This window comes from Chionomys nivalis, chromosome 10, assembly GCF_950005125.1.
Source record: "Chionomys nivalis chromosome 10, mChiNiv1.1, whole genome shotgun sequence".
Classification (NCBI taxonomy): Eukaryota; Metazoa; Chordata; class Mammalia; order Rodentia; family Cricetidae; genus Chionomys; species Chionomys nivalis.
In genome coordinates, this window is record NC_080095.1 from 54,323,533 (window position 1) to 54,340,904 (window position 17,372).

Here is a 17,372-nt window from a genome sequence, read left to right on the forward strand (position 1 = left end):
ATGAGGATTTTTTTTGTTAAATACTGATATATAAGAATTTTGTGTCTTTCTAAGAAAAGAAAATGTATATTAGTATTAAAATATTTTAATGATCTTTGCTGTTATGATCATGTTTTACATTAAAACATTTCCTGAGGAGCTGGCGTGATGGCTTAGTGGTTGAAAGCACTGACTGCTCTTCCAGAGGACCCTGGTTCAATACCCAGCACCCACATGATGGCTCACAACTGTCTGTAACTCATGCGTGTCGGTCCACAGACATATACAGGCAATACACCAATGCACGTAATAAACAAACAAATAAATAAATAAAATTTAAAAGCTACTTTAAGAAGTTAGTTGCCAAACAGTGGTGGCCCTTTAATCTCAGCACTAGGGAGGCAAAGGCAAACAGATCTCTGTGAATTTGAGTTTAGCCTGGTTTACAGAGCAAGTTCCAGACAGCCAAGGCTACACAGAAATACTGTCTCCTCAAAAAAAAAAAAAAGATTGTAACATTCCAGGAAGTTGCTTATACAATTGCTTATGCAACAAGGTAAACAAACAACTCAAAATGACTTAAGGAAGTCCCTGAAACTGACCAGATTTGCTCAGCCCCACCCTGCCACCCTAAACAATAAAAACAGTCCATCTCCGATGGAAGAAAGCTGAGCAGCAACAAAGACTTTCAGGGCTGGAAGAGTTACTGTTAAGACCAACTGAGTTACTTGAAAGAGACTTCAATCTGTCAAGCTGTATTCAGTCTGTGGAGTGCATTCCAGGTTCCCAATGCTGCCACCCATGCTGGGGTAAACCTCAGTGATGCAGCTGTCTTTGAGTCACTTCTGTGCTTGTAAGCAACTCCTCACTCATATTTCTGTAAGTGACCCCAATAAAACGAATTGGTTCACCAGTGGACTTGGTAGACTCTGAACTTTGGTCTGTGGTGGGTTCCCTGTCTGGAGTGAGAAGACGTGTGTGTTGCATCTCCCCAGGAGAAATGCTCTCACACAGCAACCCTATACCAGGTAAACGGTCATAACTGTAGATAAACTTTTAAAACCCCTCCTGAAGCTAGGTCTAATAGTGCATGCCTGTGATAGCTCTCAGGAGGCTGAGGGAGGAGGGTCACAAGTTCAAGGCTAGCCTGGGCTGTGTGTTCGAGTCCTGCCTCAAGACTGTAACAAAAGTGCTTCTGTATTTATGAATAAGATATAGAAATTTATATTTTGGGTGATAGTGAAGCATCTTATATTTTAGCTTCAGGGTGCTTAGTTTGTGGGGAGCTCTCATGTATATTTTTAGTGTTTCATGTTATGTAACTTAGCTCTTTTATCCACACATTTATGTGTGGATCAGCGTCCTTCCCTTGATCCTCTTGGTTTTGCATTGTTGGAGTGGTGCCATCACTGCTGGCGTAGTTCCACTTTTCCTGAGGCCTTCTGGAGATCTGCCCACTAGCCTATGGGATAACCTCAACTCTTAGAACCTTCTTCAAAAGACAGTGGTTTATTTTGCCCAACCCTGTGGAAGTCTGTCGGGCCTTCACTGGAGGCTATCCAACCCTAATGACTGCTACTGTGAGCTCTTCCTGCACGTGTGGACCAGGTCGTATGGTGTGTGAGCTCGTCCTGCATGTGTGATCCCAGTGGTATGGTGTGTGAGCTCTTCCTGCACGTGTGAATCAGGTGGTACAGTGTGTGAGCTCGTCCTGCATGTGTGATCCCAGTGGTACGGTGTGTGAGCTCGTCCTGCATGTGCGATCCCAGTGGTATGGTGTGTGAGCTCCTTGTGCACGTGTGATCCCAGTGGTACGGTGTGTGAGCTCTTCGTGCACGTGTGAACCAGGTGGTACGGTATGTAGCTCGTCCTGCATGTGTGATCCCAGTGGTACGGTGGTGTGTGAGCTCGTCCTGCACGTGTGGACCAGGTGGTATGGTGTGTGAGCTCGTCCTGCACGTGTGGACCAGGTGGTATGGTGTGTGAGCTCGTCCTGCACGTGTGGACCAGGTGGTATGGTGTGTGCACGTTTGAAGGCTGACTTTGGCCTCTGGGGTCCCTCTCTGGTCAGATGTGTCCCCATCTTTCTGAGTATATTTATTATCTAAATGTAAAGATTTTGGAGGAACAATTGTGAAATCAGTTATTGGATTCTTAATTTTTTTTTTACTGTGTATGCATGTGTAAGCTGTTATGCCATGCCATGCACATGGTGGCTGTAGACCTCTGTGGAGTCGGGTTGTTCCTTCCATTTTAACATAGTGTCTGGGGGTTGAGCTCCGGCTTGGCAAGCTCTTTCACTCATTAAACTCCTTTAGTTTTTCTAGTATATAAGGTGAAAGGGAAAAAAAAAAGATGCCTAGGAATTTTTTCAAATGGTTTGTACCCACTGAAAGGTTAAAGAATGGAAACAAAGACCCAAATGTCCGAAAGGAAAAACAATGCTGATACCAACAGGCTCTCCTTCCTGCCTTCAAGTCCTGCAGAAGGTCTTATTCTCTTTGGTGAGTGTTACCTTTTACTATAAACAGGCTCTCACATCAAAGTCACATGAAGATACTTTTTGTGGAGCTGGAGAGATGGCTCAAAGGTTAAGAGCACTGGCGACTCTCCAGACGTCCTGAGTTCAATTCCCAGCAACCACATGGTGGCTCAAAACCATCATATAATGAGATATGGTGCCCTTTTCTGGCCGGCAGTCATGCATGCAGGCAGAACACTGTATACATCATCATAACAACAACAATAATAATAAAGCTTTTTTTTGTCTTGTGACTGAAATGAGGATTTTTGCCTTTTAGATGCAGCAAGGGGTATGTAATGGTATGCCTGAGATCCCCTTTAATTCAGCAGTTCTGAGGGGCAGTGCTGAGATGTTTGCCTTTAATCCCAGCAGAGGCAGAGGTCCAGGCCAATCATAGCTATGTAGTGAGACCATGTCTCAGATGAAACAAAACAGATCTATGAGTAGAAAACCTTGAATTTCAGCCGTGTTTTACTTTCTTTGGTTATCTTTAAGATGACCTCTTTTAACTTCCGTACTCTGGAGCAGTGGCTGGGGAGGTCAAAGGGCGGTAACAGTGTTGCTTTTTTCCTCCATGTCCTTTGATTTAATTTTGCTTGAACTTTTTTCCACGAGAATATAAGGTATGTTTTTATATATATATATATCTTTGCTACACCTAGTAATTAAAAGTTACGCAAATTACTAATGTTTGGGGACAAACAAACGTTTTTATTTTCCTTTTACTGAGTTCCTTATTCTGGAGTCGGGGACCATGTACACACATGATTGCTGACAAGTCCCTGGTTTGGATCTGTACTGAGCAGATGAGGAATTCATTGTTGTTCATAGCTTAACCTAATAACTGACAGGACTTGGAAAGATTTTATTATATAACAAGGACTTAAACGGCATCTTTCCTTTTCATCTGTATGACAGGAGCTGGTGTCTGCGACAGCAACTTATAAAAACCGATTTTTGTCTTGTAGTAGCAGCAATATTTAGATGATGGCATGACCTCATTGCCATCCTCAGAGCAACTGGAACATTATTTCTGTTTAAGAGCAGTCTGTATGTAACATAAAGATTGCTTGCTTTAGCTGGGCGGTGGTGGTGCACACCTTTAATCCCAACACTTGGGAGGCAGAGGCAGTTGAATCTCAGTGAGTTTGAAGCCAGCCTGGTCTACAGAGCTAGTTCCAGGATAGCCAAGACTGTTACACAGAGAAACCCTGTCTGGGAAAAAAAAAATACAAAACAAAAGAAAAAAAAAATTACTTGCTTTTCTTTCTTTTGGGGGGTTGGGAGCAGAAGGCATACAATCAATCAGTCCCTTAGAATTTCGTTGAAAATTGTAGTTGCTCCTTAAATAATTATTAACTAATCATGTATGTATAAAAATAATTAAAGAACAAAAGACTATGACTGTGGAAGAGAATGGGGGGTTGGAAGGGAAAGTTGATATATTTTCTTTTTTTTTGATATATTTTCATTAACTAAAAAGCAAATTATAGTCACTGTTGGGAAGACATTTTTGACGTCAGCCTCTTGCAGGGGGCTATGATTCTGACAAGCCGGAGCATCCAGTGAAGGTCACAGGGGAAGGATGCTTTCTCGCCATGCCTTCTCCAGCTTCTTTCAAGCAGGTGGCGGTGAGTAGACTACAACTGTGCAGGGAACCATGGGAGTGAGCAACAAAAACATTTCTCCCTGTGGGGCTGCTTTGGCTGGCTGCTGCCTGGCAGCACTTGTAACTTTGAGTAAATTGAGGAAGTATGAAATGGTAAATGGGAGAAATGTCAAATAAATCCTTGAGAATTTTTTCTGTGGGAGAATATCAGTAGTAAATATATTTAACTATCTTTTAAAATGAAAAATGTCCTTTGGACGTTTAAGTTATTTTCCTAAATTCATTTTTTTGGAAAAATTTTTAAATAGCAGACAAAATCTTACTATGTAATTAGTGCCTTTAAGGTCAAGTTCGTGTTGAGATTTTTGTTACATATACAGGTACCCCTTTATAGTATATATTTTAATATTTTCTGATTTAATGCTTGAAGCAAAAGTTTTTGTTCTGCCTGAAAATTGTTCATTAAGAACGATTTAGTCCGGGCTGGAGGAACGGCTGGCAGCTTGAGTTTGATCCCTGGCCCCATGGGCTGGAAGGAAAGAACCGACTCTTCACAGTTGTCTCTTTACACAAGGATGGGCCGAGTGCAGGGTCTCACACACAGAGACCAACTACAGAAATGCTTAAAAGATGACCTAATGGTATGAATAAATGATACATTCATGAGGATGAAAATTCTAATGCTACAAAATTTCTAAGTGAAAATTCTGCCTCTGTTCCTGCCACCTGGTTTCCATCCTTGTGCTAACAAAGAATCCTGTGTTGCCTTGTAGGAATTATATTTACATACATAAAATACCACCTACTTAAAGAAATACAAGTGCTATCAGCCTGCATATTACTGTGTTTTTACTTTGAAGCTGTCTTGGAGAATATTTTACAGAAGCCTGCTTTTTATTATTTATTTATTTGGTTTTTCGAGACAAGGTTTCTCTGTAGCTTTGGTGCCTATCCTGGAACTAGCTCTTGTAGACCAGGCTGGCCTCGAACTCACAGAGATCCGCCTGCCTCTGCCTCCCAAGTGCTGGGATTAAAGGCGTGTGCCACCACCACCCGGCTCCTGTTTTTTATTTTTATTTTTGTTTATTTTTTATATTTTTAAAGTCTTACATTAGGAGGCTGGAGCAGCTGCTCAGCAATTGGGTATGTTTACTGTGCCCAGTAGTAGTGGTGTACACCTTTAATTTGAGCACTTGGGAGGCGGAGGCAGGAGGATCTCTATGAATTGGAGGCCAGCCTGGACAACTGGTATGGGAGGTCCTTCTGTATGTGTGTTGCTTTTATTGGTTAATGAATAAAACTGCTTTTAGCCAATGGCTTAACAGAGTAAAGCCAGGCGGGAAATCCAAAGAGAGTTGTAGAGAGAGAGGACAGAGTCAGGGAGATGCCTTGTAGCCGCTCCAGGAGACAGACGCCTCCACCAGAGCCCACCAAAACTTGGCTGGTAGCCCATGACATCATGGTGATGCACAGATTAATGGATTAGTTTAGGATATAAGAGCTAGCTAGCAATATGCTTAAGCTCTTGGCCAAACAGTATTGCAAATAATATAGTTTCTGAGTGATTATTTAGGGTCTGGACAGCCGGGAACTAACGAGCGGCCTCCGCCAATAGACAAAAGGCGAGTTCCTGGACAGCCAGGGCTGCGTAGAGAAACTCTGTCTCCATAAAACAAGCAAGCAAAAAAGAGTGCTTACTGCTCTTGCAGAGGACTCTGGTTTGGTTCCCAGCACCCAGACAGTGGCTCACAACCATCCTTAACTCCATTTCTGGGAAATTCAAAGTCCTCTTGACCTCTGTGGACACCAGGCTAGCATGTGGTACACATACATATTCAAAGAAAAAATACTCATAGGTACAATAAAAATAAATCTTTAAAATATATAACATTATTTGACTTGTTATCATTTATTACAATACCATATTCCCAGTATTCTGTAAAATGGTGTGTGTATGTGAGACTATAATAACACTGCATGGATAAACTTGCCCCTGAGTGATTTCACATACAAGCAACTATGTCTCTGGGACATATTTCTGGAATTTGCCAGGTCAATAGTTGTGTACCTTTGGAACTTTGATAGGTGTCACGTAGCTTGTCCTTGATGGGAAACAGTGAGCTCCTGTTTCCTCACGTCTTCGCTATCATTATCACTAAGCTTTCTGATCTAACAGGAGGACAATGGTGACAGTATGAGTTTGTATTTCTCCCAATATGAATGAAATTTAGTATTGATGTTTAAGAGATACGCATTTCCTTTTTTTCTGTGAGATAGCTTTTTCATTGTTTTGGTTGGTTTATTTTTTCCATCATTTTTTTCTTTTGGGGCTTAATCCTACTAATTCATAGGATCACATCTATAGATTAGGGAAATCAACTCAGAAAATGAATTGCTACAATTGTGGTTTTTATCCCTAGTTTATTATTTCCTTATAGCTGGGCTTGTGGGATTTTTTTTCTAGGCATTAAGAAATAGAGCTATCACTCTAGATTTTTGTGTCATATAAAAGCTTTTTTTCTTTAATTGCTTTTAGGTCATAAACCCTTTTTGTACATGTAAATCTTTGACATATTGCGATTCTTTTTTGGCTGTGTAGAGTGTGAGATAGGGATTCAACCGTTTTTGTTGTTTGCTTTTAAATGGCCACTGATCTAGTTGAGAAACTTTCCCGGTGTCATTCTTGGATCCTCCACATCACGTGGATCACATTTCTGTTTGCCAAGCCCCGAGATCACAGGGCACATGCCTGCAGAGACTCGGCAGGTTACATAAAAGGGGGAAGAGTGCCAGATAGGGACGATAGCCAACTGGAAATGGGTGGTACACTTGGGTAAAGAGGACAGTCTCTCTGCCGCCTGTTGGCTGCTTCTTCGCAGATGCAGCCAAGAGGCGGCAGATACTTTTAAAAAGTAAGCTGTTGAAAATGGTAATAGCAGTTTAAAATTTTTAATAGTGGCTTGGCAAAAAAATTAAAAAAAAAAGCAGCATCTCCAGATCAGATTTGGCCCAGAGGAACCATTCAATATCCTTTGCCAAGAATAAAACTTCCTACCAATGACTTTCCTATGAGAAAACATAATCGCAGTCTGATAATTTGACAGCCTCGTGTTTCATAGCTGGGGTCTGTGAACTGTAGGGAAAATTAAGGACGCTCTATAAAATAGAGTGTATTTAGTACATGGGAGTGTGGACATGACCATTATTAGAAGACCTTTAAAATTTTTATTATTATTGTGCGTGCGTGTGCGCGCATGAGGTGGGGGGCAGGGAGGGGAGCATGCCACATTTCAGATGTAGAGGAGTGGGTTCTTTTCTCCTTCATGTGGGTTCCAAGAGTGGAACTTGGGTGTCAGCCTTGTGCAGCCGGTGCCTTTACCTCGATAGCCCAGAGGACATTTTTGACACAATGGATACTTAGATTAAAAACCAAACAAAAAATCTACCCTTCTTTGTGGAGACAAAATGGTGTATGTTTGGGAGAACAATGCTCAGCTATTGATTCTGGAACTGAGATTATGGCACAAGCTGTCTTTTACAGTCCGTTCTTCCGTTCCCTTCCTCGCTGCTGGTGGCTGGGTGCTTGCTTGACTGTTTGCCTCTTGGGAGCAATTTGTTCAGCAGCTTCGGTGGGATGAAATTTGGGCTAATGAAAAAGTTTCCTGAGTTCGTGCCTCTTCGACTCAGAAAAGCTTAGGGTCAGAGACACTTTTCTGGCGCTAATTAGTATGGCTGTATCGCAGGATCTGGGTTCTATAGAACCTGAAGTGGAAAAGATTTGAAGGACCTGATTAACAAAAGGACTAGATTTGGAAGTTTTATGAAGCTACCCTTTTTGATACACTTGGGTGAAATGCCTCGAAGTGGCCCTGAAACCGCGCGCTAAAACGCCCTGCAGGACCCCACAACGTGATTTTATGAAACAGCTACCGTCTCCCAAGTATATAAAGGAGCCATGTAGAGCACAAATTAAATATCCCAGCAGACAAATGTCCTTCTCTCCCCACATCCGTGTACGGCCTCCCAGTGCTGCAGTCACGGCTGCCCCAGAGCTGCACCGAATCAGGCTTGTCTGGCAGGACTCAGATCGGCGGAGTGTGTCTGGAACAGCCCCCACCCCGCCCGGCGGCGCACATTCCCAGGAGAGACCGGCTACCCTCCCGGCCCCCGGGCCCCGCACCCGGCGCCTCGGCCCGCTCCGCGGCGCGCATGCTCCGTGCCGGCCTTCTCCCTAGACTCGGGAGTGCGAGCGCCGGGCCGTGGGGCCGGGCCGCGGCTGCTGGGACCCCGGGGCTCGGCGACGGCTAGCGCCGTGCACGCCGGACACGCGCGCCCGCTCGGCCCCGAGGGCCCTCTGGAGGTGACTCGGGCGGGCCCGGCCGGGCGGCGTCGGCTGCGCGGAGGGCGGGGGAGGCGATGAGGACACTGCGGGCCGCCGCTGTCCGCCCGCCGCGGCCGTAGCTGGAGTCGGGGCGGGGGCGAGGCCGCCGGGGCTCCGGACTGCGCTGCCAGACAAAGGAGGAGGAGCCGTCCGGCCAGCCGCGGGGACTGCGGGGCGCTTCCTCGGGGCTGCGGGGCCGCCAAGCCTCGGTGAACGCCCGCCCGCCCGCCGGCGCCGCCCCCGAGCGCTCGGCCGGAGCGGCGGCCCGGGCGGGAGGCGGCGGCCCGGGCGAGGCGAGGCGAGGCGGCCCGCGCCCTGCCTGTCAGGCCACCGCGCCGGCCTCCGATGCGGAGGCGCTGCGGCCGGGGCCATGCAGCAGGCGCCGCAGCCCTACGAGTTCTTCAGCGAAGAAAACAGCCCGAAATGGCGGGGACTGCTGGTCCCGGCCCTGCGGAAGGTCAGTGCTGGGGCCGAGGGAGGTGGCGCGCGCGGGCCGGCGGGCTGGGTGGGCCGGCCGCTCGCCCGCAGAACTTGTAACGGGGAGCACGGCTCGCCCGCACCGGGTCCCCGGGCCGAGCTTTCTCTAGCCGGGCGCCGGGTGCTCAGAATTGCCTGTTGCATCCCGAAGGACATTTGCTCAACTTTTCTTTTCTTTTTTTTTTTTTTTTCTTTTTGGCCTGGTCCCGGAAGGAAGGTTTTGTTATGATCATAAAACTGGATTGCATGTTGCAGGCATTTCGTCAGGCAACTTCCGCCGTTGACCAATTTGTTGTCCTCAGGCTGGATTCGGGCAAGACAAAGTCTCGCTGGTTTTTTAGTTTCAAAAACAAATGCAATTTTGCACCGAGGAACTACTTTTAATTAAGTTCTTTGCAGTGGGGTGGCGGGGGAGGGAGGGTGTTCGCCTCGGGAGGTTTGCTTGCCAAGGTTGCCCGTTCGCTTGTGAGGTAGTGCTTTTCTTTTTTCTTTTCGGTAATATGGATGTGTGCTTTACATGTGTGAAGTGTCAGTGAGTCATAGTATTCGTTTTCCAGCTCTTGAGGTGAATCTAAAGCGCCTCTCCACTTCCTGCAGAAGTCTTACCTGAATACAGGGACTGCCTCACAAAATTTGGTCACTTTCTTCACAGCTTTGAGAACTTGTAGTCACCTTTAAGGAACAGTCGGGAGGCAGCTCAGGCAAATCAATCTTTTGAAGTTTGGATGCATTGCTAGGATGCATGCCTTGTACTAGTTGGTGTCGGTCTTTTCTGAAGTTAAATTACAGAGTGGTTTCTGTTGCTGTCGTTAAGGTCTCTTTGTAAGTCGGACACATGGGCTCAGGGTTAGCAGTCTTGCCTCCTGAACAAGGGCTGCTCCTGAGACATTTGCCTTTTCTGCAAAATCATCAAGACTTAAAATAAAAAATAAAACAAGCCAACATCCTAGGCCAGCTGGAGGCTGAGCAGGGGAAGGGTGATGTCCAACAAAACAAGCTTGGTGACTTTGAGTTTTCATTCTTGGAACCCACATAAAGGTGGTAGGGTAGAACTGGCTCCAAAAAGTTGTCCTGGCCTTCATGCAGGATTCCCGTCTCTCTGAGTATCTCTCTGTCTCTCTCTCTCGCATGCACACACTTTAAAGTAATAATAAACTCTAATTAGTTAAAACTCCACACTTAAGGGAGCCTGTAAGATGGCCCAGAGAGTAAACGTGCTCTTTTGGCAAGCCAGATTACCTGAGTTCATGCCCCAAAGTCAAAAATTGTTCTCTCTCTCTCTCTCTCTCTCTCTCTCTCTCTCTCACACACACACACACACACACACACACCAACAGCAACAGCAACCACATTTGAACATTTCTAGGAACGGAAAGACACTTTAATGGTAAAAACATTACCTTGTACTTTAAGAATTTTGAATTTTCCATTGACATAATTCTCAAGAGGAGGAGTTTATTGGTTTCCTTGGGGGTGCACACCAAGTCTTGTCAATTTAAAGAACTAGGTGGAAATGGATAGATAGCATGTTAGGTAGTGATAATGAACTCTGTCTTGAAATAAAAGCAAAGGGGGAAGTACCTAGCTAGTAATTAGCCCTTCTGCCTCACAGAATGGCAGATGCTTTTATCAGACCCGTGTCAGCATGCAATGCAAGAATATACCCATTAGGCCGGGCAGTGGTGGCGCACGCCTTTAATCCCAGCACTTGGGAGGCAGAGGCAGGCAGATCTCTGTGAGTTCGAGACCAGCCTGGTCTACAGAGCAAGTTCCAGGACAGGCTCCAAAACCACAGAGAAACCCTGTCTCGAAAAACCAAAAAAAAAAAAAAAAAAAAAAAGAATATACCCATTAGTACTTTTGACAGAAAAAGGTGGCTTAGACTCTATGTAATCCTTGATGCACAAACACAAATTTAAAATTTCAAATTAGGTCAGAAACCAAACCAGAAGTAACATCCAGCCGCAGTCTTCTGCTTTGGTTCCACTACTGTGCAGTTATGTGTTCTGTTGGTTTCCCAGGTACTCTGTAGACAATGCATTACTTCATAGTAATGGAAAGAAAACATCTATGAGAATTTGGTTTTCTCTGGTGAATGTTAAGAACAGTTAATACTGATTTGCTAAGCTAGCATTGTGGGATTGAATTATACACCCATGGTAAACATTTAATTTTTAGAAAAATTTTGTTGATACAGATTCATATTTTATATGGTTTAAAGTATACTAACTTTATGTAATCATTTAACATCCATTGAACACAACTTGAAGTATTTGATACTATGCCAGATTCTAAGACTACAAAATGAATTTATTATTGTTATTATTTACTTTGGTTTTTGGAGACAGAGTTTCTTTGTGCAGCCCTGGCTGTCCTAGAACTCACATTGTAGACCAGGCTGACCTTGAACCCGGATCCACCCATCTCTGCCCCCTACACCCCCAGTGCTGGGATTAAAGGGGTCCACAACACTCAGCTCAAAGGTGAATTTTTAGAAGTAAAGTTGTTCTCTAAAGGTATTTAATATCTAGACCCAAAATTCTGTTTTGAAGGTTTGGGGTTATATAAATGAGAACTTTTGATCATTTTTCTGTAAAGACTCTCTCTCTCTCTCTCTCTCTCTCTCTCTCTCTCTCCCTCTCCCTCTCCCTCTCCCTCTCCCTCTCTCTCCCTCTCCCTCTCCCTCTCCCTCTCCCTCTCCCTCTGTGTGTGTGTGTGTGTGTGTGTGTGTAAGGGGCAGTGTTGGCTCAGTCAGATTAGTCTACTTGTACATTTTGGTGAAGTCACCAAATCATTTCAGAAAGGTGAAATCATGACTTTAATTCAGAATGTAGATGAACACATGTCAGTAATTTAAACTTATTTTTGAGAGAGGGGTGCACATAGCCCAGGTTGTCCTCAAAATTGCCAGTAATGGAGGGTGACCTTGAACTTCTGATCCTCCTGCTCCACTACTGGGACAGCAGATTGTAGGGCTTCCAGCATGGTTGGGTAGGCATTTTACCCATATATCCCCAGCCTTCAGTGTTTTTATTTAATGAAAGGTCTAGTAAGATGTCAAAGCCATTCGTATGACCATTTGGGTATTTATAGGATACTTACTGAAGGAATATTAAAACCATTGGGTTAGATATAAAATTAGTTAGTAATCTAATTAAGAACATAAAAGAGTAAGCTTTGGCTATCCTTTCCATTAGATAGAAATTATTTGCATTTTGACGAGCCAGAATTCTATAAGTTTATCTGATAGACTTGCTAAATAAACTAGTTAGTAGATAGTAATAAAAATTTAAGTACCACACTGAAAAGTGTCTAGCATTGTTTTTGTTTTTGTTTCGGTTTTGCTTATTTTCAAGTTTTAAGTAATTTAAAGAAATGAATACTGAGTGTGCATGTTTTTGTGCATATTTAGCAAAATTATCAGTGTCAACTTGAAATGAAAGGTTTGTTCATTTCTGCGGCGCTTACACTAAAATTGGAACAGTGCATAAAATTAGTGAATTTAATGAAAGTTACTTTTAAGATGTAAAAACAAACACTGAGAGTGGTGGCACACATCTAGCACTCGGGAGCCAGAGGCAGGTGGATCTCTGTGAGTTCGAGGCCAGCCTGCTCTACAGAGTAAGTTTCAGACCAACAGGAGCTACATAGTGAGACACTATTTCAAACAACAAACTAACAGACAGTAAAAAAGAAGGGAGAGGAAGAAGTGGTGATGGTGGAGGCGGTGGTGGAGGCGGTGGCAGTGGTTAGGGACATGGTTCAGCAGTTCAGAGTGCTCACTGCTCTTGCAGAGGACCTGACTCACGTGGGCCTGTGACTCCTGCTCCAGGAGATCTGAGAGCCTCTTTTGGCCTCCACAGGCACCTGCACTCATGTGCACATCCCCACTTACACACACATATGCATACTTTTTCTAAATGAGAAAAGTAAAACCTACTGGAATACAGACATCAGCACGACCCTTGTGCAGGGCGACAGCAGTTTTGTGATGTAGTCACTTGAAAGAATGATATGAAAATATAAAAGTGCTGACTTGAAAAAAACATTGGTGGAAGGAGAGAACCAACTCCTCCTGCAAGGTGTCCTCAGACCTCCATGACACAAATACCCCCCTGTATATAAAAGTTTTAAAAATGGACAAAATTCCAGTTTCTTTAATAAAAGCATCAAGTATTCATTTTATTGTGTAAAACACAGAGGTCGAAAAATGGATTTATAAGAAGTAATTTTGGAAGTAGAAATGAATTTTTGTTTGCTTTTTATTTATAAAGTTTTTGGTGCTGAGATTTAACCCTTGTGCATGCCCCCCCCCATCTATATATTTTCCACCACTGATCAACACTCCCAGTCCTGTCTTTACCTTTAGAAAGAAAGCTTCACCTAGGTCATTTAAAGCACATAGTTATAAGCGGACAAAATGACTACTAATGGATGATATATGGATTGTTAACATTGCTGCTAAATTATGTATCATCCCTAAAAGAGCCAGGAACTTTATAAATGCCTTTGCCACACTCTCTAAGAACAGCAAAGCTATCATATTACTTGAGGGCAATAGAAGAACATGGTCCACTTGTAAATGCAGTTTATTACTTTTGTGTTTAAATGCTCTTGACACTTTGTGCATGTGCTATTTGGTAGTTTGTTGAGATAAATTAGCACCTTTTATATAGATCACTTAATCAAGGTTTTGAGTCTCTTATATTTCCTTTGATTAATACGTTTCTGTATGATTTTATCAGGCTAGCCATGGAAAAGAAAATGTCTATTGTCTTATCATCTGTAGTTTCCAATATAAGAGGGAGATAGAATTGGTTGAATTCCTGGGTCTAAGTTGATTTGGGTTAAATATTGACCTTCCCACTCTGTGACAGTTTGATCTTAGTGGTGTGAGAAAATGTCTGGGTTAATTAATAGTGTGTGGTAAAATCGTATGTGGTAAGGTAAAAGGAGGTTAGGAAATGCATTTGTGGCTCTTAGAGTCTAACGTTTTGCTTCCTGCTGCTGCTTCTTGGAGTTCATTTTTAGAAGACTACACCAGATCGTTTCTCTCCAGAAAACCTATAGGGTGACTTGAGAAAGTAGAGTTGGTGTCACTGATGTATATCAGTCCAGGAACTATCTTTGAGGAAGCTAAATTCTGGAGATTATAGGCAACTATATTCCTGAGTGCCTTCTATGTGTCCGGTGATAGTTTTGATATTGAGGCTCTAGGAAGGGTCTTGCTGTCATAAAGCTTACATTCTAAGTGGCTGTGGTAAGGACATCTGAGAGAGATGGATTAGCAAGCAGTTATCTGAAAGCATATGAATTAAAATACAGTGGAAGAAAAGATTTGCAGCAAAGGGAAGGTAGTTAGTGCCTTGTCTTCTGAACCAGGAGAATAAGGTTATATGTAGATCCAGTTAAGGTTTTCACCAGAGTGTAGGAAGTCCTGAAAGGTTATCATTCTTGTAGCAAAGTAATTAGATTAACCTGGCCATAACTGGGCTTTGGAAGGATTACACCTCCAGGTGAAATCCAGAAACTCGAGTCACAGGAGGTAATGAAAGGGGCAAGTGAGCAAGTGACTGTAGCCCCAGCAGCTCCAGAGCCACAGCCTCCACGGTGGCGTCCTGGCTCAGGTCATCCCACCACAGCCCTGTTGAACCCCTGAAAGGGCTGAAGGAGAAGGACAGAGAGCCCCTCGTCACTCTTCATCAAGGCTGGCAGTGATGGAGAAAGCATAGAAAACGGCCCCTTTCACAGAGGCTCTTCATGATTCTTTGGTCCAAAGGAGTTGTGTTTAATGTCACAACCATTGACCTAAAAAGGAAGCCCGTGCACCTGCAAAACTTGACTCCAGGGACCCACCCACCATAACAACTTTTAACAACGAAATCAAGATGGATATAAATAAGATTGAGGAATTTCTTGAAGAAGTTTTATCATCCCTCCCTCCACCCCACCCCACCAGGTACTTAAATCTTTCACCAAAACCCTCAGTGTCAAACCCTGCTGAAATGTACATCTTTGCCAAATACTCTGCTTATAACAAGAATTCAAGGAGAGGCTAATGGAACACTGGAGAGGGGGCTGCGGACATTGGCGTAGAAGACTTCAAGCTTCCCTCATGTCCATTTCTGACGTTAGTGGATGTCAACACATTGTGAAGGTGGTGGCTAGCAAGTACCACATTTCTACAGGAATGAATATCTGAGGAATGCCTATGGTGGTGATGAGTTCACCAACACCTGCCCACTGATAAGGCAGTAGAAATTGCCTACAGCCATGTCACAAAAAAGACAAAGTAAACAGCACTTTAGAGAGAGGGGCCACCCGATCCCCTAAGAATATGCTGTCCTAACAGACTCCTCTGCCTCCTCTAAGGAACATGCACTTGCTCAACACTTGGGTTAAGTACAGACAAAGTATAGTAGTCATCTTCAATTCTCATTCCTAAGCAGCGTTCTGAGATCTTCTAACTGGCACCTGCTCTGCCCATCCCCTCTCCTCCACTAGCTGCTCACCTGAGAGCAGTCTGCTGTCACTCTGGAGCCCCGACTGTCACAGCCATTCACTGTGTGTAGATGGTAGTACTTGAGGGACAGTGTTCAACCATTAGAATAGCTGCCATGACCTCAGTCCACCACAAACTGGTATATAATGCCTGGCTCAAGGCATATTTATGTATTGGAGGAGAGTTGTAATACTGGGTGAGGAAGTTGGAAGGCTTGCTACTGTGTTGGACATACTGTTTCAGTGTATTCCGTCCTGGAGTGTCCTGAAGGGAGTTGCCTTCAGAGAAGACTGCCTTCTGTAGAGACTTGCTGGTGTTTGGTAGATACTTAACTTTGCCTAGAACACATATCCTTCCTATAAATTGTAACATTTGATACTTAACTTTGTCTAAAACATGTATCCTTCCTATAAATTGTAACATCTGATACTATGTAGAAACTGAAAGACAGAAGGCTGGAAAGTCATTCTTCAAATTACAGGAGATGGGTGTATGAGTTTCCCCCAGGGCCTTTCATACATTTGCAACAGTGTTGCTGCCTTCACCTAACAGACTTCTCTCTTTCCTTGCCCTCTCTTTTTTTTCTATTTTTCCTATGGCATTTGGGATGGAACTCCAGGCTTTGTTTGTGCAAGTCGGACAAGCTCTCTGTCCCTGAGCTGCACCACGATCCACTTCTGTCAGGTGAAGCTCTTTTGGGGAGGGGGGTTAGCCATATATCTTCCTGCCTTTGAGCAATGCTATATATGCTGATGCTCAGCTGTAGCAGTTCATTGTCTTGTATGTAAAATCTGCTACAGAAATTAACCCTGGTGGTGCAGCATGACCTTATTAAAATATCAAGTACACTTTAAAAAAGAAGAAATTTAGAAACTAATAGAGATCCTATGATTTAATTTTTTTAATTTTTAACTTGAAGCCTGTTCTGGATTTTCTAAAGCCACTGACTATAACAATAGACTCCACGGGAATCATTTGGAATTATTCCAAAGTAATAATGACCCAAACTGACCCAAGGGGCTCGGCTAGACTGGATGAGCATTAGGAATGCATTTTAACTTGGTGCATTTAGTTCCCTGTCAGCCATGATTTAGTAACCTTTTTCTGTTATCAGTTTAATTTTAGTATGGTATATTTGGGGCAATAATATTCCATTGAAATGTTTTATGCTGAGTATCCAAAGCATTACCTGTGTTACCACTTGACATAAATCAAATATATGTCTATTATATTAATTATGGCCCTTCTTTCAAGGGAACAGAACTTTGATTATATCCTATGTTAGACTGCATATTTGACTAAGGGAGGAATTTTAATGGAACTAATGGATTTAGTATTTTTTTCATGTATTCATGTTAAAAATTAACAACCAAAAATTCTTTTCATAAAAATATGTGATAAAAAACAGAAAGCTTTTTGAAATGTATGAAGTGTAATATATTTAAAATTCACAGCTTAATGCTTAGAGGTGCAGTAACAAAGTGAAAATAACATTAAGGCAGTTCCAGCTGGTCCATGTCTTCTTTGTCCTCCCTCCCTCTCTTCCTCCTCTCTCGTTCTCAACAGTCTGCTATGTATTCCTGGGCCCATATAGAAGCCTTTAGTTTCCTTTATTCAATCAGTCCTAACAAAACACTTCCTAGTTCTTTTTTAATCGAATCATTAGCAGTATTTGGCAGTTGATCTCTTTCGCCTTATAAATCATTTCAAACAAACAAACAAATCACTTCCAAAACTTTGAACCCTCCTGGTGTGTTTTCTCTGTCTCTTCCTCTTTCTGTCTTTTTATCTCCGCCTCTCTCTAGGTCTTCTGTATTGATATCCTACCTTCTTAACCACATCGTTTTGACCTCCGCAGAGTTGAAGACACTATTTCTTTCTCCTCTCTCGGAGATCCCGC

General features: G+C 43.3%; 1 protein-coding gene across 2 annotated transcripts in view; it reads left to right on the forward strand.

Annotated features, from left to right (window-relative positions):
- Positions 1 to 8,354: 8,354 nt before the first annotated feature.
- Positions 8,355 to 17,372, forward strand: part of Sos2 (SOS Ras/Rho guanine nucleotide exchange factor 2) — a 92,046-nt gene continuing 83,028 nt past the window's right edge. For both annotated transcript variants that reach the window (XM_057782643.1, XM_057782644.1), the window contains exon 1: positions 8,355 to 8,950. In XM_057782643.1, the coding sequence (XP_057638626.1) occupies positions 8,864 to 8,950 (87 nt within the window). In that variant the 5' untranslated portion in view covers positions 8,355 to 8,863. The remainder of the gene's footprint in view (positions 8,951 to 17,372) is intronic.